Source organism: Protopterus annectens, chromosome 4.part1 (assembly GCF_019279795.1).
Source record: "Protopterus annectens isolate FY-2018-M chromosome 4.part1, PAN1.0, whole genome shotgun sequence".
Lineage (NCBI taxonomy): Eukaryota > Metazoa > Chordata > Ceratodontiformes > Protopteridae > Protopterus > Protopterus annectens.
The window spans coordinates 307,640,650-307,664,208 of NC_056734.1; the positions used below are offsets into that span (position 1 = coordinate 307,640,650).

The 23,559-nt window shown below is 40.4% G+C and overlaps 1 protein-coding gene across 2 annotated transcripts in view; it reads left to right on the top strand.

The window, feature by feature from the left end:
- The window catches only part of LOC122800842 (probable GPI-anchored adhesin-like protein PGA55), an 813,969-nt gene that overhangs the window by 98,057 nt on the left and 692,353 nt on the right, over positions 1–23,559 (top strand). Inside the window, exon 2 of one of the 2 annotated variants that reach the window (XM_044070155.1) lies at positions 18,526–18,651. The exons of the other annotated variant lie outside the window; for it this stretch is intronic. Within the exon in view, the coding sequence (XP_043926090.1) occupies positions 18,526–18,651 (126 nt within the window). The remainder of the gene's footprint in view (positions 1–18,525; positions 18,652–23,559) is intronic. 2 annotated transcript variants of the gene reach the window in all.

Sequence of the window (23,559 nt, forward strand, 5' to 3'; positions counted from 1 at the left end):
CTAAGCTTACCTGGATGCTCTTCTGCTGTGGAGACTGTGGCACCTCCATGATGAATGATCTGATGGATATCTGGGAGTAATCGGGTTTTCCTAGGTTTGCCAGTAATTTCTCTGAGGCCGAGAGTGGTTGCTCCATTGCAGGTCCCCACCGGTAGTGGCATGATCCCTGGCAACAGCAGCTACCCTTTGTCATGCAGCATTCTACATGTCTGTGACCCAGTTTTGGACCTGCTCATAGATCTTGCACTGTTGGTCAATTTGATTGACATCCCTTACAAGATCTTCCCACAATGCTTTCAATGTTCCCAATGATGCCTCCCCCTGGACAACAATATCTGATGGTGCTGTCTTAGTGCATCCAGTATTACATCACTCTCTGCATGTGAAAAGGGGCATGTCTTCTGCGATACATGGTTCCTGAAAGACAACAAAAGGGGAACACATTACAGGACCATATATATTGATGTCCACTACGTATAGATCCAGCATGCCTATAATGGCCTGCACTAGGCGCTGCCCCCACACACCATGCCCTACAATCTGGCAACACACTACGGGTGTGGATACCACCAAGATAGTGGCAATACTGGGGTATGTCCTGTGTGCCATTGCAGGTTCTGCTGTATGTTCCTACATGCAGCACTAAAATCTACTGTGGTGTGTCCCCTATGGGCAAACTCCCACTAATGTGGCATATGGCCAGTGCCAGACAAATAACAGTGGGCTATTACAACAACTGTATGGGGACAGTCCAGCAACACTGTGTGCCACAATGACAGAAAACAATGTAAACCTCCTGCAGTATATGTTCCAAGTAGGCATCATACCACTCAACTATACAGATGTTTGTAGAATGTCAAAGATCTTTGCCTCAGAGTCTTGGTCATTTTCACACAAACCTGTGGAATTGTGACAAATGGTTGGCCAACCATTAATAGTTGATGTCAGAAAATAAAGACAGACATCTCAGACATCATACTCTTCAGAACACAGTTATGCTACTGTAATATCTGTCATTCTATTCACAGTTTTACTTTCTATGAGCAATATTTAAACACTGTCTCTGAGTTTGGGCTTTTCAATTAATTGCAGCTTTGTCCTGATTTCTTGCTGTAAGAGGCTGACAGGTATGTTAGGCATAGCTGTCAACCAAACAGGGAAAAAGTTATATGAACCTATGAACATTCAGGAACACTTTCAAAATGTTCAAACTATTTATGTGAGACAGTGACTGAATAAGAGGAGGTGAATTACAGTATATCATTCGATATTACAGGAGTGCACATCCTTACGTGTTGTCACTATGTGTTACGTGTAATCCACTAGCTTTCCTACAACAGCTAAATATTGTAGGAGGGATTGACTTGGACAGAGCTAAGATGTGATTGAACATCAGGGACACTTGAGAGGCATGCCTGTAGATGTAGGATAGCAGACTATCAATGGCATGTCATTGCCATAGATCTAAAACAGGCCTACTGTTGGGATCTCTATTCCCCATACCTCCATTATCCCATATGCATCCTGTTATATGGAGAAATCTATTACACACCTGGTGGAGTGCGATACTCCTTTGTTGAACTTTGCTTCTGGTGATCTTTTGAATTTATGCTCTCTGTGTGAGTTAAGTCTCATACAGAACAGTTCCCCATAAGCAGCTGCTTGCCTTTTAAGATACTGCTCATTAGCCGGTAATTGTCTTTGCATGAATATGTGTCTTGAATTGCTAATTGTGGCAAAAACAGCTGAATTGCACTATCACTGGCCAATGACATGTCATCACAGTGCAATATATAAAGCCTACATGTAGACCTTGGCCCAGTTCTTAGTTGTTAAGTTCGACATTACTAAGGTGTGGAGACAGCAGCATCAAAAAGGGTAGGTACCATAACTGTCAGCTCTAGAGATTTATGCAGTATGTCCAAAGTTTTTCCTCATATGTGTGGTCAGTGTCCCATGACACTGTAGTCATCTGGCAGTTCACTGGCAAACATTGTGGGTTGAAGTCAGTAAGGAAAGAGACACATTTCAGTGTCAGACCTCATACCTATCAGAATATGCATGCTAATACAATTGCTGTTATTATATCAACTTACTATCTTTGTAAGGGCAAATCATGACACATGCCCCTATCTATGGGTCTTTGCCCCCCCATTAGATATGGCTGTATCCACATCCCTTGTTCAAGGGGGTTGGGAGGTATGGTAAGTGTGTTGCAGCTACCTTTCACACAGGGCTGAGTGTGGACACTGGAGGACAGCATGCTGTATGTGCAACTGTGGCAGCAGTGGCAGCCCTGTCATTATGGAGGAGCCAGTGTAAGGGTACCCTGTACAATCCAATCAAGTCATATAGCAGAGTAGTAGTCAACATATAGTTAGGCTATACAGATGTGTGCAGTGTGTCCCTACCCGCAAGCCTTTGAGTTGCAAAAATGGGTAGCAGTTCATTAAGTTGCAACAACCTGTGAGGATTATGATTGCATGACTCAGTCATTACTTTCTATCTTCACAATAATGAAATTGCACTGCAACACAAAACTGGATTTGAATCCAGTCTAATTGAGGCATGTGATTAAGGGACATCTGTGCCAATAACAGAGGAGTAGTAGGCAACGCATAGTTAGGCTATATGGATATGTGCAGTGTGTCCCTACCTGCAGGTATTTGACTTGCAAAAATGGGTAGCAGTTCATTAAGTTGCAGCAACCTGTGTAGATTATGACTGCATGACTCAGACTTGCTGTCTTCACAATAATATAATTGCACGGCAACACAAAACTGGATTTGAACCAAGGACTTTGTGTAGCAAAATGTACTGAATGGAAGGCATTTAATAAACTGAGATACTGAGTCACTGCAGAAGCAAGTGCATTTGCAAGATATATGTGCACATATACAGGCTGTGAGAAACATTTCTACATACATTAGTATGTGCATGGCTTTATATGGTTGTATTTCTACACCAGGGTCCCAGTTGTACATGTACTTTGCCATTGCTGCCTTAGCAGGTGTCTTTCCACAGGTTGATGATATAAGGGGACCTGTACCTGTTATCACAGGCTTCACTTCCATCCATTATTATGACTTTGTCTGTCTACTGCTGTATTATTGCACAAGAGTCCAAGATACAGTCTCATTTCTCTGATTAGTTTTTATTTCAGTTACACGCCTAGTTTTTATTTCAGTTACATGTCTAATGATTGTAAGTAGCAATCAGTATGTTTTGTTGGAAACACCTAAGTTAATTAAGATAATTATGGTGGGTTAATGCAGTGGGCTGTAGGTGAGAGGTGCCTGGGTTTGAAACATGGCAGAGGTGCTTTTTTTTTGTACATGTGACTAACAATGTATTAAACACATGTAATTATTAAAGCTCAGTCAAACTCATTTACTCTTAGCTAAGCGAAGTGGTATGGTGTGGCCCCATGCAAACCTGCTCTAAAAATATAAAGAAAAGAAAAATAGGTAATAGAAAAGTGGAAAAATTGGAGCAAACAGGGGGAAAAACATAGTGAAAGGCAGGTAATGATGTGCAGGAAGGGTGTAGGAAAGAACCATAGCTATCCATTTCTTATACAGCAACAGCTGCGCACTTTGTCAGATTTTGTAGTTGAATTTGGACTCTCAAACTCCAGAGAGAGGGATGGGGACAACATAAATGCATTGTCAACCCAATTGGAGCAAATTACTTGTGTCCAGTGTACTTAGGGTTAGCACAATTCTTTGTATGTGAAAGAGGATGAAATAATAAGGGCTGGTAGCAGCACATTTTTTTTTCGTCTTCTTTCTACTCTTAGTTGAAGAGCAAATAAAAAAGGTCCGTGTTTGGGGATTTTTGATTGGCTCGTATACCAGTGTATGAGCCAATCAAAAATGCACACAGCGGACCCTCTTCTGTTCAATGCGGAACATCAAGCAGTTCCGCATTGAACAGAGCTCCGTTTTTTGATTGGCTCGTATACCAGTATACGCATCAATCAAAAAAAAAAAACAAAGCGGAGAAAGAACTTTGAAATAGGGATGTCTGCTTTTTGAAAATTCTGCGATTTGTCTAGGTTTTAAAACCCGGACAAATCTCAGAATTTTCAAAAACAACCCGGACAGGAGCCCTAAAAAGAGGACATGTACGGAGAAACCCGGATGTATGGTAACCTTAAATGTACTCATGTGCAAAATGAGCTATGTATGGGGTGATTTTTTTTTGTGGGGCAGGTGCCGTTTTTTATGGTGAGAGTGGAATGTTGGAGAAGGGACATAGGTATGTGTGTGGAGGTAAGTTGGGTAGGAAACAATGTATTTGCAAACAGACAAGACAGCAGACAGGGGTGGTATGTGACACATAATGGGGTAAATGCCTTGAATGGGAAGGGTGTTGTGAAATCCAAATCACACATGCCTTCAGACAGCAGCAGCTTGACTTATGTCCCCACCCATGGGACTGTTGGCAGTGTTCCTTCACTGCCCCAAGGGTGGTTTTGCTGGAGGCTGGGTGCCAGGATGAGGCTGCCCCACTAGGTTGGCAAGCATGCTCTTAATCTTTTGCAGGCAAAGTTCATAGCTCTGATGAACAATCCTGCACACCATGACCAGCAGTTGATCATGGGTGACAACGCTTCCACCACCACCACTCTTTGGGGGAGGCTGGGCCCTGTCCCCTGAGGTGGTCCTTCCCAATGCTGCAGGTGGTGCATGGGCAGCAGAGGGGGCATCACCAGTCTGGATCCCAGATGTACTTAGGACCTGGTGCTATGGCCGGTTGAGGGAAGGTAGGCAAATCACCCAGAACCAGCCTACCCTGGCATGCTGTGGTGATGGAGGCATAGCAATAAGTATAAGTTAGTTATGAACAAAACAATGTTAGTAATAACAGCATGCCCGAACATTGGAAATAACCCAGTTACATATCAATGCATATTATATGAAACAAAGCAATAAATAACAGTCAGCATGCTAACAGCATGCCATTAACAGTTACAGCATAAGACCAGCAAAATAGGTAATTTAACAATATATGCTAATATGCAACCATTATAATACATAACAATAATAAAAGGCATGACCCAACATACAGTTAATGTAACAACATATGTTAATAGTAAACCATAACCAATGAATAACAATCATAAATACATGAAGATAAGGAGTGGAGAGAGACAGAAAAACAGGCCACTAGTACCATTATAGGCTATTTATGTAATAACAGTACTACTATCTACTCTATGGGTCTGTATTTTCTTTATATGTACAGTGACTACAAGTCCCCTATAGCTGATGCAGCACATACATTCCTCGCAAGCTATTTTCATGGGACACTATGGGCCAAGCAGTAACAACTGCAGTTATGTGACTACACAGAACACTTGCACATCAGGTGGACCTATATCACTACCAGGGTGTTCTGTCGTCTGATGTGGTGATACTTTGCAATCTAGGTAATCATTTCAATGGTAATCCTGTGACAGACTGATTACACACTACTAATTACATGACATGAAATTGTGACAATAGGGAAACATGTATGTGTGCAGTACAGAAACTAAACAGCAGTCATGCCTTGGTTGGCAGGCATGGGAATAGAACCCATTAGCAGTGACTGCAGGGGACAGCTGCATGGAATGTATTAATTGACTGCAGCAACTTTTAACAGACACTGCAGACATACAGCCATACCAGAATTACACATGTTACTTCTGACTGCACATTGCTGTATTTTCACATTCTTGCTAATGATTTTAACAGTCTATGACATCTAAACACACAATTATCTATTGATAATATGGGCTATCTCACCCATTTACCTGTAGTTCATGTGGAGAGAGAATTTGTAAGGATTATGTGACTGCTCCTGTAATATCTAATGCTATATAGCACTGTATTCAAACCCTAGTCTGTGTGTAGAAAATGTACTATATACAGAGCATTTAACAAAGTGAGTTACTGATTCATTGCTGATTACTGACTACCTGAAATTTGCCTAGAGCTCAGCTGGAACCAAAGTATCACCTGGTAATACTACTACAGTGTTATACTAGACTGCAGTGACAGTAGAACATACATGCATGAAATACAAGCATAATTGCAGATTGTAGGTAAGCTATACATTAGTATAAAGAATGCTGTAAAGTCAACAAACAATATAAGCTCATGGAGTGGACTACTTCACCCATTTACCTTTATTACCTGATGTCTGTGGATGACAGAGCATTATGTGAACAATATTGGCATAGAGACAGCCTTGAGCAGTACTACATGAGTTAACCAATACAATTCGCATACATTAGATTTACATTCTACAGCTAGTACAGTGTTATACTTGACTGCAGCACCTTATCTTACAGCCAGAATGCATACAGCTCTACTGCAATAGTTACAAGACAATCCTGATGTCCACCATTTTCTTTGGTGTTATTGGTATTGTTTCATTTTTTATTGCACAACAGTTAGCATAATTAATTTCTTGCAATCCACGTTTATTGCACTACATACTTTATTGTATATACTTTAATGCAGTTACTGGATTGTTTCATGTTTTTATTGCACTACAGTTGGCATTATTTATTTATTGCAATACAACTCTAATTTCACATTTATATCACTACAAGCTTCATTGTATATACATTAATGCAGGTAATGCTTTACTCTTTCTTGCGTGTTTGACTACAGTTAGCATAATACCTCTGTATTCACCAAACAAACAGCACAACCTTTCCAGGTGCCTGGCATGCAACTCATTATTGTGAGCTCTCTCAACTGCAGCTGTTGGAAGACAGGCACACCATATGCATACCAGTTGTGTAGACATTCAAATTACATATTGTTAAAGCAGAGGCAAAATTACTTTCATACGTGTGGGCCATTCCCTGCCCAAGCTTCTTGGACCCAGGTGTCCAAGACTTCCCTCTTTTGACTCTTCAGGTCATCATGGTGGTCATGACACAGGTCACCTGTGCAGGGATGCGAGTAACACTGGCCATCCCATCCCAGGCCTCCACCTTGCACTCTTACCCTGGAAACCTCCTTGCAGCAGCCAGTCATCATGGTTTTCTTCGAGGATCCCAACCATGATCTTGGAGTCCAGAATGCCCCAACACTGTGCCTGAAAGTGCTCAGCTTCACCATCACCAGCCATAGTAATAATCAGAGAAAGAACTCCAATGGATTCTGCTATATTCCTGCCTATTGGGTTTAATATAGGCTGTTTTCCTGCCCTTGCATGTCATTGGGCAACATTTAAAAAAGCACCACATTGCTTAGCAACTCACAAACCAGCGCAGCTGAGTGAAGCAGCGTGAAAACTTGCAGAGCCATATGCTTAGCAGTGCTGAGCAGTGCACAAACCAGCCAAGCAGAGCTGAGCAGTGCATAAACAATGGCAGCCGTTACCATATTTATGCAGTGATTAGCAGGTCTGGGCAGAGCTTAACAGGAGTGCAGCAGGCCACAATTTAAAATAATCTGCATAATTTGTATCTCAAAAACAAATACTCATTTTCCTTTCCATGTATTCAAACCCTATACCTACTGCACATGAAGCTGTAACTCTACCCATTTAGCTATGTGGCTATTAGGAATTCTGCTATACCTTCACATATACCTCTGAGCTACATATAAGCAGAGCAAAGCACTGCACCGGGCTGCTAAGACATGCTCAGCTCTGCTTAAACATGACATTTAATAAATAATTAAATACATCCATTTTCTATTTTTAGATGTCTGGTAGGTGTCTACGTTCTTATCTGTATGCACCGCTAAGCAGTGCTATGCTGTGCACTGCACAAATATTTTTTTAGAAAAAAAAAACAAAAAATGAAATAAAATAACACAATAGAACAGTACAGGCAGTTCCTTACTCATCTGTGGACACAGTTAGCACTGTACCACTCCCTACCTTGATTCCATAAATATGTTCCTCAGCTCTCCCTTGGCAACACGCCATCAGTAATATGCTTGGCACACTGTTGAGGGGTAACTGTGTACACGGGCACAGTACCATTCCATATAGGCTGTACATGATGCCTACATAGATTTTATTAAATCCTGGGGTAAGACTTCACATTGTGATTGCTTAGATATTGCACTTCATCAGCTGTAGTATGGTATAGTCTGATGCTCCTATTGCACGTGTATGGAGTGGTGACTCACACCTGTTTATTGCACATTCAGGAAGTAATAGCATAAAAAATAAGGCTATATGTACCAGTTACTGAAGCAATTTGCCAGAGTGATAACTATAAATGATACTTCACAGAAAGTGACATATTGATCTGATTATTCACTGTCATGCCTGGCATTCAAGTTCAGCCATCTTACTGATGGAAGGAAGAAGCTCCTGTTCAGTCTAGATGTTTGCAGTGTAAGTGTCTTTTTCTGCTGCCCTCATTACCCTCTGGAGAGCCTTGCTTTGAGATGCTTTGCAGATACCATACCAAACTATGATGTTATCTGAGAGGATGCTCTTGATGGTCCACCTATAGAAGGCTTTGAGGATGGACTGAGACAGGTTTGCCTTTCTCAGTTTCTGAAGGAAGTGCAGACATTGGTCTGCCTTCCTCACTGTGTAGCTAACATGACTTGACCAGAATAGGTCATCTGAGATGTGCACCTCCAAGAATTTGGTATTTTTGACTCTTTCCACCCTTAATTTCTAGAGGTTGATGTATCTACTGAGTCCTCCTGAAGTCCACTATTAATTCTTTGGTATTGCTTACATTTAAGACCAGATTGTTGTTGTTGCACCAGCCTATCAGATGCTCCACTTCTTCCCTGTAGAATGTTTCCTTACCTTTCCTGGCAAGACCTATGTCAGCAATATCATCTGCAAACTTGATGATTTTGTTGAATTCATACTTGGCTGTGCAGTTGTGCATCAACAAGGTGAACAGCAGAGGACTCAGGACACAGTGCTGAAGGACACCTATGCTCAATGTAATACTGATTGAACTGTTATTTCCCACACATTCTTGTTGGGGGCTGTTGATGAGAAAGTTCAGTATCCATTTAGAAGGGGGATGCTGATGCCCAACTGGATCAGCTTCCATGTCAGATTCTGGGGGATGATCATGTTAAAGGCAGAACTAAAATCAATGAACAGAATTATAACATAGCAATTCTTTTTCTCTAGATGTGCCAAGGATTCATGAAGTGCTATAGCTATTGCATCAGCCAAGCAATGGTTAAATCTATAAGCAAAAAAGTAATGTATCCCATGTTGCAGGTAGGCTTGAAGAGATATGGTTGTCAATCAACTGCTCAAAACACTTCAACACTGTTGATGTAAGGGCAACTGGCCAGTAATCATTTCAGCTTGTTGGCTGGGCTTTCTTGGGTAAGCTAATGATTGTCGTATTTTGAAGCAACTGGTTACAATGGCTAATTGCAGGGATGTGTTGAATATATCTGTTAGTACAGTGGACAGCTATATAGTACAGTCTCTTAGAACCCCCCTACATAATATTTTCAGGACCATAGGTTCATAGGTTGGTACTAGGCTATTGGCCCTAGGGCCTATACAAGCCTAGCCATAACAATTCCCTGGCTATTTCTTCCCACACTATTTACTTCCCTGGACCCCTGTCTAGCAGATGCTTTTCTTGGGTATACTCACCTCAGCATTTTCAAAACATCAGGTGTTCTTAGACATAGCACCTCCTCACCCTGTGCAACAGGGAGCTTATTTGGCACAGTGTTATTGCCCATATCAAATCTGCTGAAGTAGGTGTTTAGTCTGTTCAGAAATTCTGCATTGTCATCCCATGGGGAGGATGCAGACCTGTATCTGGTTATGGCTTGTATGCCTTTCCAGAGATGTCTGGGGTCCCTCTGATCAGAGAGTGTCCATGAATTTTACATCCACAGGTCATCTTAGCCTCCTTTATTGCCACTAAATAGTGCCACTTATATGGAGCCACAAGATATAGCAAATCTCTTGGCCAGTACATTTAACTACAATTTTTACCCCCTCCCCCTCGATACCAGATGAACCTCAGGAAATACTCACATCCATAACTCCCCAATTATCATTAGAGAGCTGGTATTCAAGGGACTCTCCAAAGCCAAGAATACTGCATTACTGGGTCCTGATAATATCTCAGGATGCCTCCTTAATAGCATGAAACATTAATTATATGGCCCACTAGAATCATTGTTTAGTCAAAGTCTCCAAACAGGTTTCATGCCAAACAAATAGAGGACTGCAATGCTTATCCTGCTGCACAAGGGTGAGCCATCCACAGATTCAGGGAGTAATTGACTCATAAGCCTGACTGACCTAATATGTCAAGCTATGAAAAGACTAATCATGCATATGATAACATAAGCAACCTACAAACATAGGAACCAATTTTGTTCAGGTTTATCATGGTCAGGTCTTGCCTATTTAACCTGGTGGGCTTCTTTGAAAACGTCACTAAAACACTGGATGAGGGCAGAATGATTCATACTGCATATCTCAGCCTAACCAAGGCATTTGACACAATACCCTACTCTTGCATTGTAGAAAAGCTTAATAAACCCCTACATCACCCCTTGATTTGATAAACGAGTTACATGCATGACCAAAGAAGTTAGAATAGAGGCATCTTCCTCCACAAAAAGGCTAGATATTAGAGTGGCACCACAGAGCTTAGTGCTGGTGCTGCTCCTGTTTGGCATCTACTTCTTTGAGGTAAATGCTAACAGAACTTCCTCTGGTTGATGATGTTATAAGAGACTGCAAACTGAGTGCAGTCATCAAATCTCATTAAGACACAAATGCCATCTAAAAATGCCTGAAATACACTAATAACCGGTGATAAATTCAGGATTTAAAACTCACTGCCAAAATATATTTCACTGTTTTTTTCAGAGAGATGGACATATCAGCAAACTACTACATTGACAATACACCCATAAGAGTAGACTCTGTAGTAAGACCTTTGTGAATACATAGGATTTTGCATTTTACCATCATGGTTCTCTTGTAAAGAGGAAATCGGTCTGTGTTGCACAATTTATAAGTAGAGGTATGGCACCTTGATCAAAGCATATTCCACTGTACTCTGCTATCATAAGACCTGGCCAGGTATATGCAACAGCTGCAGTGTCCACAGACGTTTCTTACTAAGAGAATAAATACTGTGAAAAAATAATACTATGCAGACGGCCTTAAAGCCTTATTCTATATTCAATCGCCTACATGCTGCTGAGAGTTCACCTATGCCTGGCCTACAAAGCATGCATTGATCTAGCCCTAATGGTTCTCTTGCACAGCTGTATAACAACTAGCATCAGGAAAACCTGATTCAGGGACCTAAACTTTGCCTGCAATATAAATCGAACATGTTGGAGGTACATGTATGTGTCTCAGAGGCTCCTCCTTCTCTGGCACAAGCTTCTCATCCATGTGAAGCAAAATTCATCCCTCCATTTATTCAAGTAAAACATGAATCAATGGCTGAGGAGAGGTAAATGTACCCCTGGTCTGACAACCAACTATGTCTCTGTTACAGAGAAGAAGTTTGTAAATGCTCAGTCACCCATGTTCAAATATTATATATATGGGTTCACTATGAAATTTCGAAATCCCAAAATCTCGAATTTCAGAACACCGAGTTCAAAATCTCGTGATCTTGGAATCTAAAAAATTGTGAACCCTCCCTGAAACACTACCCATCACAGTAAAACATGTATGCAGGGGGGAAGCCCCCTGCACCCCCCCATATGGGGACTGTGCCCCCCCACACTGCCAGCAACATAAATATACCAACTCCGAGATTGCACTACAGTGAGTACAAGGGAAATCTCCCGGTCCGCGCTGTATGCTGATCTCCATTCCGGATTTCAAGGTTTTGAAATTTCAGAGATATGATCGTTGATCATATGAAATTCAACGTTTTGGCTTCGAAATTCTGAATGGAACCCCTATATATATATATATATATATATATATATATATATATATATATATATATATATATATATATATATACACACACACACACACACGCGTGCGCACACACACACACACACACACACACACACACACACACACACACACACACACACAAGAACCAATAGTGTCTTGGACTGATAGCATTGTATTCTACTATGATATTATGACAGTATAAATAAAAACTGAAGCAGTGATAAGCTTTATGAAAAAAGTACTAGTTACGTAAAATAACTCAAAAGCTCTATACATTTTGAGGTCACTTTTTGCCCAAGAGCTGCCATTTATTTGGTTTATTAAAAATATTCTGCCTTTATTTAAGATCATCATTTTTTGTATCTGCACTAGTACTCAAAAAGCTCACTAGGATTTCATTAAGTATGACTGAACTATCTCTTCTCAACAAATAATCTGTCTTGTTATGTTTATATACATATATATATATATATATATATATATATATATATATATATATATATATATATATATATATGTTATATACACACATAGAAAACAAGTTAGGCTACCTATTCATGTGAAACAGAGCACTTCTATGATTCTATGACATTGTTCAAAAAAATCCTTGACGAATGGAAGGGGCGCTGTAATTTCTTTCCAGGAATAGTGCCCACAACCCTCCTGGATATGGGCAGTCCTTACTAAAAGTAATCTTAGGTATTTACTAACATGTCTATAATATTGCATTGAGATGAAATGGGTAGACTTGAAATGACCTCTGGGTTGATTTCCTAGTAATCTCCTTTGATCCTATTATCCTATGTACGTTTCTAAATCAAAATGAAATGTGTGCTTCCTCAGTTTTGGTATGGTATTTATTCATCAGATCAGTTAATCTGAGCCAAGGTCTATTTCCAAATGTTAACAATGAGAAGGACACTAAATACAACCTATATGAGGAACAACACTCTTCAGTATGCTACTGAAAGGATTGCATTTAGAAAATCAACTTTCACTCATACGATCAAACTCATGCTTGACTTTATAGAATGTTAAACCATTTTCACTGAGACTGTAGTACAGTAGGGATGGGGGAATTTGCCCTTTTCTCCATGGAGTTGTGATCTTGAAGTTATATATAATTAGCACAGGGTGTAGGGGGTGCAGAAGCCTTGTTTGTTTTGGTCATTTTTGATGTTCTGTAAAGTTAAGACTGAGTTGCTAGATCCCATTTAGAATATCAGCTTTCCACAAAGCTGTACATAATATTTTCTATCTCATATGCTTGACATTATGCAATGTCTAACCATTTGTACTGAGATCATGGTATAGTTTGGGTAGGGGAAATTGTCTTTTTCCCACAGTAGTACAGTCTCAGAATTGGTACATATAATTGGCAGGGGGTGTGGGGGATTGCAGGGGGGCTTGCCTCACACAGAATCACAGTTTGTGTGTTTTGGTCATTTTTGACATCCTCTAAAATCAAAGATAGGAGTTCCTGGATCCCATTTGGAATACCAAATTTCCAAAAAGGGCCAGTACAGCTACTTTTAAATATATTTATATATACACACATAGAAAACAAGTCAGGCTACCTATTCATGTGAAACAGAGCACTTCTATGATTCTATGACATTGTTCAAAAAAAACCTTGACGAATGGAAGGGGCACTGTAAATTCTTTCCGGGAATAGTAAATACCTAAGAGTTCCAGTTCAGTGGCCAGTAGTAGGAGTAGTAATATTTCATTCAGTTATTTTGAGTCTAGAAGGTGCAGTTTTTGTTCTTCATCAAAATTCAGAATGTGGTGCAGGCAGTGGAGTTGGAGGCAATTAACAAGGTAAACTAAAACACAGAAAGTTATGTAATGCTGTTTTTCTTGCTGAGTGAATATGTGACCCTGATTCACAGAACATACATCATGTTTGAATATTCCTTGTTGCTATCACTGAACAGCATTTAGTCATTAAATACTACATTTAGTCAATGTTTAACATTCAGAAGCATGAAAGTGGAGGAGGAACAATATTTTGGTTCAAAGAGGTGAGTGGTGTAATATTCATTCAATCTGAAGTCAAATGACAGTGAACAAGCCAACAGAAGTTTCACAGTGGGGTGGCAATAAAGGACATCTGATGCAGATGTAACCTAGTACTTCTTCTTCTTTTGGCTGCTCCCGTAAGGGGTCACCACAGCAGATAAACTGTTTCCATTTCTTCCTGTCCTCTGCATCTTGCTCTGTTACACCAACCACCTGCATGTTCTCTCTCACCACATCCATAAACCTTATCTTAGGCCTTCCTCTTTTCCTGTTACCTGGCAGCTTCATCCTTAGCATCTTTTTCCCAATATACTCTGCATCCCTCCTCAGCACATGTCCAAACCAATGCAATCTTGCCTCTCTGGCTTTGTCTCCAAACCTTCCAACCTGGTCTGACCCTCTAATATACTTATTCCTAATCCTGTCCATCCTCATCACACCCAGTGCAAATCTTAACATTTTCAACTCTGCGACGTCAAGCTCTGACTCCTGCCTTTTTGTCAATGCCACTGTCTCCAACCCGTATAACATAGCTGGTCTCACTACCCTCTTGTAGACCTTCCCTTTCACTCTTACTGGTACTTGTCTGTCACAAATCACTCCTGACACTCTTCTCCACCCACTCCATCCTGCCTGGACTCTCTTCTTCACCTCCCTTTCACACTCACCATTACTCTGAACTGTTGATCCCAAGTACTTAAACTGATTCACCTTCACCACCTCTACTCCCTGCATCCTCACCATTCCTCTGTCCTCCCTCTCATTCACACACATATATTCTGTCTTAGTCCTGCTGACCTTCATTCCTCTTCTCTCTAGAGCATATTTCCACCTCTCCAGGGTCTCCTCCACCTGTTCCCCACTCTCACTACAGATCACAATGTCATCTGCAAATATCATAGTCCACGGGGACTCCTGTCTGATATCGTCTGTCAACCTGTCCATCACCATTGCAAATAAGAAAGGGCTCAGAGCTGATCCTTGATGTAATCCCACCTCCACCTTAAACGCATCTGTCACTCCCACCGCAGACCTCACCACTGTCACACTACCCTTGTACACCTGTACCACTCTTACATACTTCTCTGACACTCCTGACTTCCTCATACAATACCACAACTCCTCTCTAGGCAACCTGTCATATGCTTTGTCTAAATCCACAAAGACACATTGCAACTCCTTCTGACCTTCTCTGTACTTCTCCATCAACACTCTCAGAGCAAAACATCACATCTGTAGTGCTCTTTCCTGGCATGAAACCATACTGCTGATCACTAATCATCACCTCCTTTCTTAACATAGCTTCCACTACTCTTTCCCAAAACTTCATGCTGTGACTGATCAGTTTAATCCCTCTGTAGTTACTACAGTTCTGCACATCACCCTTATTCTTAAAAATCGATACCAAAGCACTTTTTCTCCATTCCTCAGGCATCCTCTCACTTTTCAAGATTTCATTAAGCAATCTAGTTAAAAACTCCACTGCCATTTCACCTAAACACCTCCATGCTTCCACAGGTATGTCATCTGGGCCAACAGCCTTTCCATTCATCATCCTCTTCATAGCTATCCTTACTTCCTCCTTGGTAATCCATTGTCATTCATGATTCACTATCCCTACATCATCCAACCTTATCTCCCTCTCATTCTCTTCATTCATCAACCCCTCAAAGTACTCTTTCCATCTGCTCAACACACTCTCTTCACTTCTGAGTGTGTTTCCCACATTATCCTTTATCACCCTTACCTGCTGCACATCTTTACTAGCTTGGTCCCTCTGTCTAGCCAATCGGTACAGGTCCTTTTCTCCCTCCTTAGTGTGCAACCTTTTAAACAACTCTTCATACGCCTTATCCTTAGCCACCTCTCTCTTTGCCATGCACCTCATCTCCTTATACTTTTGTCTACTTTCTTCATCTCCTTGACAATCCCACTTCTTCTTCACCAACCTCTTTCTCTGTATACTCTCCTGTACTTCTTCATTCCACCACCAGGTCTCCTTGTCCTCCTTCCTCTTTCCAGATGTCACACCAAGCACCCTTCTAGCCACCTCTCCTACTAGCTCTGCTGTAGTTACCCAGCTATTCGGTAACTCTTCACTGCCACCCAGTGCCTGTCTTAACTCTTCCCTGAACATCACCTCACAATTACCCTTTTTCAATTTCCACCATTTGATCCTTGGTGCTGCCCTTACACTCATCCTCCTCTTCTTGATCACCAATGTCATCCTACAAACCACCATCTTATGCTGCCTAACTACACTTTCCCCTGCCACCACTTTACAGTCTCCAATCTCCTTCAGACTGGCCCTTCTACATAAGATATAATCCACCTGTGTGCATCTTCCTCCACTCTTGTATGTCACCCTATGCTCCTACCTCTTGTTAAAAAATGTTTTCATCACAGCCATGTCCATCCTTTTCGCAAAATCCACTACCATCGGACCTTCTGCATTCCTTTGCTTAACACCATACCTACCCATCACTTCCTCATCTCCTCTGTTCCCTTCACCAACATGCCCATTGAAATCTGCTCCAATCACCAGTCTCTAACCCTTGGGTACAGTCATCACCACTTCATCCAACTCACTCCAAAATGTTTCTTTCTCATCCATCGCACACCCAACTTGTGGAGCATATGCACTAACAACATTCATCATTACACCATCAAATTCCAGCTTCATAAACATCACTCTATCTGACACTCTTTTCACCTCCAAAACACTCTAAGCATACTGTTCCTTCAGGATAATGCCTACGCCATTTCTCCTCCCATCCACACCATGATAAAACAATTTGAAACCACCTCCGATACACCTAGCCTTGCTCCCCTTCCATCTGGTCTCTTGCACACACAATATACCAACCACCCTTCAGTTCATCATATCAGCTAGCTCCCTCCCTATGCCAGTCATACTGCCAACACTCAAAGTTCCGACCCTCACTATCACAGTCCTAGCCTTTACCTGCCTTTGGGCATGCCTTCCTCCTCTTCTCCTCCTTCGGCCAACAGTAGCCCAATTTCTGCCAGCACCCTGTTGGTCAACAGTACTGGTGGCGGTCATTGTTAACCCAGGCCTCGATGGATCCGGTATGAATTTTTGTACAGTTTTCTGCATATATGATGTGGCAAAATTTTTACGCCGGATGCCCTTCTTGATGCAACCCTCCCCATTTATCTGGGCTTGGGACCGGCACAAAGAAATGCACTGGCTTGTGCATCCCCAGTGGCTGGCTTAGATGTAACCTAGTACAATAGACAGGAACTGAGATGGAAGTAATATATATATATATATATATATATATATATATATATATATATATATATATATATATATATATATATATATATATATATATATATATATAATGCAAGTTAAGTGCAGATAAAAAGGCATATGCTTTGTTCAGAATAGCTGTACAGAAAAGCACTTTATACTGCATTATAACCTGCATCTTATACAAATAACAGGGTAAAATAAATTTGTATATTTATATATTACAAGTATGTACTAAAATGTTGGATTAAGTGCAGAAATGGTAGGGATGTAATAGATAGATAGAGACAGATAGGTAAGTAGGTGCAATTGGTATAAGTAAAGAACAGAGTAATATCAGCTCAGTAGGTTATGGTGGTCTTTGAAAGAAGTCTTAGGGAATGCAGTCAACAGCAAGAAGAGTTAGAATTGTAACAGAAAAGCTCTATGGCTGCATAATTAGGCAAAAGTAGAAGTTTAAAAGGTGACAAGAGTTTAAAGAATGCTGGAAAGTATGAAAGAGAAGATTTGTTGGTAAGAAGGGATACTCAAAGGAGTTAGCTGAAGTAAAAGCAGGCAAACAAAATTTAAATGGCATTAGTATTGCTAATGATGTCAATGTGTGAACTCAAAGTGTATCTTTTCTAGCAGAATTCTGGCAAATGCAATGTTGTATACCGATTACAACAGTTGCCATCCTAAGGAGAAAAAAAACATCCTCTGAAGCTTAAAAGAAGACAGTGTAATAAGATGTACCTGATGGCGGTTCTAGTGAGTGCCTTAAATAAATGTACATGGCTAGATGGCTAGAGCACATAAGAGTTTCAACATTATTTTAAATTTTGATTATGAAAGGGAGTGTATTGAGGAGACCAGATTTCAGCAGACAATGTGTTTAGGGTTGTGTTGTGTTATAAGTCCTGTTGATGTTAACTAGATGGCATTTAGAAGAGCAGAGAAGTTTTAACAGTTTCAGCCATGTACCCTATTAGTGACTCAGAAGGCACACAAAAATCTAGTGCATAATACATCATTAAATGCTGTGTATTTTGTTTTACATTTCAATTCAAGCACGTGTCCTCAGAATGACACAGTGATGGTCCTTAAGGGAAAGTGGTCAAGAATCATGAAGTTCTGTTATGCGTGTAGCCATGATAGCTATAGTCATATTGCTTTCACTGCAGCATGTTTCTTAAGAATCACATTTTTTTTCTTACTTAACACTTGCATGCAAAGATTTAGGATATCTAGAAGCCCGAGTGTTGGTTTCTGTCAGAAGTATGCTATAAATGTAGAAAAAAGCAAAGCAAACACAGATGGGCATGCATTTTTCTTGCTTCCAGATAACACAACAGTAACAGCTGCATCAGCAACATTAACAGTGCTGGCAACAAAAACAGAAACAACTTCATCAATAAATTTGAAGAACTCCACTCAAGAATTATCTTCAAATTTCAGTTTAGGAAGGGGTAAGCTTTTATATTTTATCTATGTATTTAATTTGCTAGTTACTTAAATCACTATTATTTATTAATATATTTGATTTATTTGCAGATGGATTATTTATCTTTACGTAGTAACAAAATGTTTTACAAACAGTGAATATCTACAAAGATGTTTTACCTTTAAAAATACAGTTTTGAATAATCTTTCAGAATTTCAAATAGAATATGAAAAACCCAAGAAACTGTATTATCTGGTTACACTGGCAGTTACTATTATGGGGGAGGGAAATGTATTCATATCAGAGCTTCTTCATTTCACTGTCAATATTTTGACAGATTGTTTACTGACTAGAGACCTAAAAAAGCCACCTCTAATATTCCTGCAGTGGTTAAAATTTTCCATTACCTCCCTCTCCCTCATTTAGTGATTTAATTTTTCACAGATGAAATTATTATGCTGCCAAAAAAACACAAGAACCATAATAGGCTAATAATCATAGAGGGCCATAAGATGTCTAAGGAAACACAGTTTAAAGAGAGGCACTTAAAAGTTCTTTCCACTCTTTTGCTTGCCTCCTGGACTGAACACAGCCAAAAATGATAATCCTAGTGTAAATTTGCATCTACTGGTTCATTTGTTAGGACTCTCTTTAAAGGTTGACAGTTTAGTACTTTGTTTGACCCATAGAAGAAAACATATTAGGGGGAATTCAGTAAAGCTTACACAAATATTTTTTGGTGTATGCATTGTGACACAATGTGTACACGAGCAAGAACATTTTTAGACTCAGTAAGTGTCGCTTAGTGGCATGCAAGCATGTGCAAATAAGGAAAGTTCTGTGTAATGCAAACTACCTCATAAGCAGGTGAATCTTGTACAAATGACCCATATTGAGTGACCCAGCAAGCTGAAAGGCATTGGTATAGACCCTGTGTCCATGTTTATAGTGTACATGGAATTTTTCCATGTACAGCACTCTACACAGACAGAAGGGAATGTAAAAAATCAAAAATATGGGCATAACTCCCCAGGAAATGTCAGAACACATATATGTATGTGCAAAAGGTACATTGTGGATGTCTGAAAAACCAAGGGAATATGTATTTTTTTTTAATAATTTTGGCATATCTGCTATTTGCACCACAGTGAGCAAACATGCCTAATTGTAAAATAAGAAAGGAAATATAGGAATAAAAAGCAGTTTATAATATTTGTCAGAAACATATGGTAGGTCATTGCATCGGCTCTGCACAATGGTGCAATGGTGCTGTTGCCCAGGTCATATGGCTATGAACCATGTACTTACCATGCTGTCGGTATGGATACGTATGCAAATGAAGTGAATTTGTTGAATTGGTAAAAGGAGCAACTGTGTCTGCAGATACCTTTTGTGTAGGCTCCTACTCTATGTTGATATTTCCACTGGATGCGGATGCCAGCGGGTGGGGGGGGGGGCGGTTTGTCCCTTTACTTGTAAGAATTTTTTAATTCCTGGTGGGAGTGTTTGCTCAATGCGACACATACTTCAGCACATTTACATGGAAAGACCACCCAGGTGACAGCGATAACGTAGTCAGCAAATAATTAAAACCAGATATATTCAATGATAGGTTTTGACTGTTGTATAAGCTATGCTGTATGGCACTGCACATAAAGCAGGGCCATTACATGATGTTAATTACAATCCAAGCAGGAAAAATGCATAACAATTAGCCAATCACACATGGTGGACCTTAAGCAGACCTGTATAAAGTATGTATATAGCTACAATCTGATTTTTCCTCAATACTCTGAACCTTTAGAATACTAACTTTGAATTTTTAACTAGTGAGAGATTGCTAGGAGTTGTTGCACCTATTCTACTTCTGCATGTACTAAATGCTGAAGTCAGTGCTACTGGTGCTGTTGACAATAGGCTTAGGCTGAGAAAGAGAAGAGTGTATAGGCCCAGCGTAACCTTTGTGTAGCTACATGAACTGTAGATTGTAAAGTGCTACAGGTAAACAGCGACAAATTACAAGAACTGACTGAGCTCTGCCGCCCTCAACTCAGAGCCAGAGCCAACAGAGGGGTACCCATCCCAGTGGAAATAAAGGTATGTGTAGCCCTTATGATACTACGTACAGGTACTTTTCAAAGATCAACTGGGGACATGATGGGGGAGGGGTGTCACAGGCATCTGCATCCAAGACACTCCACCAATATCTGGATGCTATGCTACCACAGGCCAGTGAGCACATATATTTTCTCCTCTCCCTTGCGGCGAGAGCCAGCAATATGCAACAGTTCTACCATGTAGCACACTACCCTGAAGTACTGGGTGCCATAGATTGCATTCATGTACACATCAAGGCACCAGTTGATGAGAACAGTAGAATCTACATCAACTGCAAGGGGTATCATTCCATCAACTGTCAGACATAGCTCTCAACCTTCCATCTCCAAAATGAGGAACACTCACCTTCATAATGTGGAACAAATGGGCAAAATGTTGAACACATACTAATGGCTTACTAACAACTTCAACTAGGAAGGTCATAGGATGGTTAAAATACGCTGGTTTTACTTATAAAAAAGATCCTTTAATGAATTAATATGATTAATTTCTATTTACCATGGATTTCACTTAAAAAAAATTCCTAACACTGAATGTGTGACAGACCCTTTCTATGTAGAACTTTGAGGAACATGAACTTTTTAAGACCCCAAATGAGGTACGTTCCTCGTAATGAGGTACACTTGAGAGGTGTGCTGCCAGGTCATGTGCAATGCCCAGGGAATTTTTCTGAATATGTGTGCTGGCAGTCCTGGCAGTTATCATGACTCCCATATCTGGCACACATCACAGCTGTACCAGATGTTTGCTGGGGGGGGGCATCCCTCACAGCCATTTTTTGGGGTATGCTGGCTATGCCCTGGAACCATGGATGATGGCACCCATCAGAAATGCACACACACCCAAAGAAGAACACCATAATGAGGCACATGCACAAACTAGGAACATCATAGAGCATGTGCTTTGGTTTCTGAAGTCATTGTTCAGATGCCTTGATATAGCTGGCGGAGCCACATGTGCACAAATAATCACAGTATGTACTATGCTACACAATCTGATCCTGCAGAAACAGCTGCAGCAGAATCAGCAAAGGGATGGGATACACAGCCCCCCCCCACCAGTGCCTATGTCACAACAGCCACAGACACAGGAGGAGGAACCCCTGCTGATGTCCCTGTAGGTAGATGTAGGCATGCTCAGCATGCCCTGGTTTTGGCTAAAAGCCAACACATAGCACATTTACTGACAACCTAGGGACCTAGAGACTTACCTTCCCTTACTCACATACAGAAATTAAAACAGATGGCAGGCAACCCACACATCCTGTTCCTATCCATGTATTGGCTGTATACCGCTTGCATCTGACAGAGTCATCCCTGAACTCCAGTTGTGTCATCTGCTGCATTTGCAAAGTAAGTCCATAACAAACCTAGTACTCATAAGGATTATTATGATATGACAGTGTATATATCGATTTGGTACATTATGCAAGTAAATGTGGTGGGCCACCTGGACAGGCATAACATCCACATGGGACTACAGATACCCATTCCCCGAGCATGTTTTCATTAGTATTTACTAGGCCTCAAGCATGGAAAATTCATGCAGTCCTACTGCAACAGATTACTGGCACATCAGTCAAGGGAGATGTTCAACAGTGCATGACAGGCAGACTACTGTGAATTCCAGCACAACATGTGATGTTGTTTCCCCACCCACAACACAGCAGTGTCCCCTTGTAACTGCTGTAACAGTAACTCAGCAATTGTATATCAACATGCCAGGCAGTCTCAGGACAGTAATGTAGAAATTGATCTTACATTGTATGTCTTACTTAACACAGGAATAACAATGTACATATTTATGCAGGTGACTATGTGATGAATGACCCCTGTCCGTCATGATGCTTGTGCTGCTCAATAGACTAGGGCAATTATCATGTGTGATGGCATTCATGGTTCTAATCTAGAAGCATCCACTTCTTTTTGATGTGCGGGGTCATTACCTGGTGGTTTAGAGACTGCAATTCTGTGTGTGGTATAATATTAACCTTTGCAAATATTAATGATATCAGACAAGTCAGAAAGTTGTACCCAATGTGAGTGAAGTAGAGCAGTTCAGAAACATGGACAGATGTCTTATTGTGTAACACATAAAGTCCCAGTCTGGAGTACAGGCAGGTGTGGGTTGGAGTCAGTTTATACCTAGTGAAAAATCAAACTGGGCATACTCATACACTTAGTTTAGCAGAGTGCAATCCTGCTGCTCCTCATTCAAAATGACTTTTTATATATAGATGTGTCTATAGATATATACATATATGTATACATATCTGTCACTATCACTGTCCCCCTACAGATGTATATGTATATATATATATATATATATATATATATATATATATATATATATATATATATACATATACATATATAAACACATACTTCTCTGTCTCTGTCTCTCCCCAGATATCTACATAACACATATATATCATACACATGCACACATCTCCATTTATATATACATCCCTGTTTTATATATATATATATATATATATATATATAGTTGTATAAGTGAGTATGTCTGCATTGTCCCACATACCCTGATAATGGTGAGTAAAGCTGCACTATGGCACATATATAATGTTGCTCAAAGGACCAAAAGTAAGGTCTCAACACTAGCTAAAGTACTTACTACAGCTACTGCATTTGCTGGATGTCACCACACATACGCAAACACATGAACAGGTGATGTAATGTATAATGTTGTCTATACACACATTGACAGGGCACATTGGACTTGCCCATCCAAATGCAAACAGCCACATATGTCCAAAATGGCTACTGTAGCCACATAGCTAGGATAAGAAACAGTT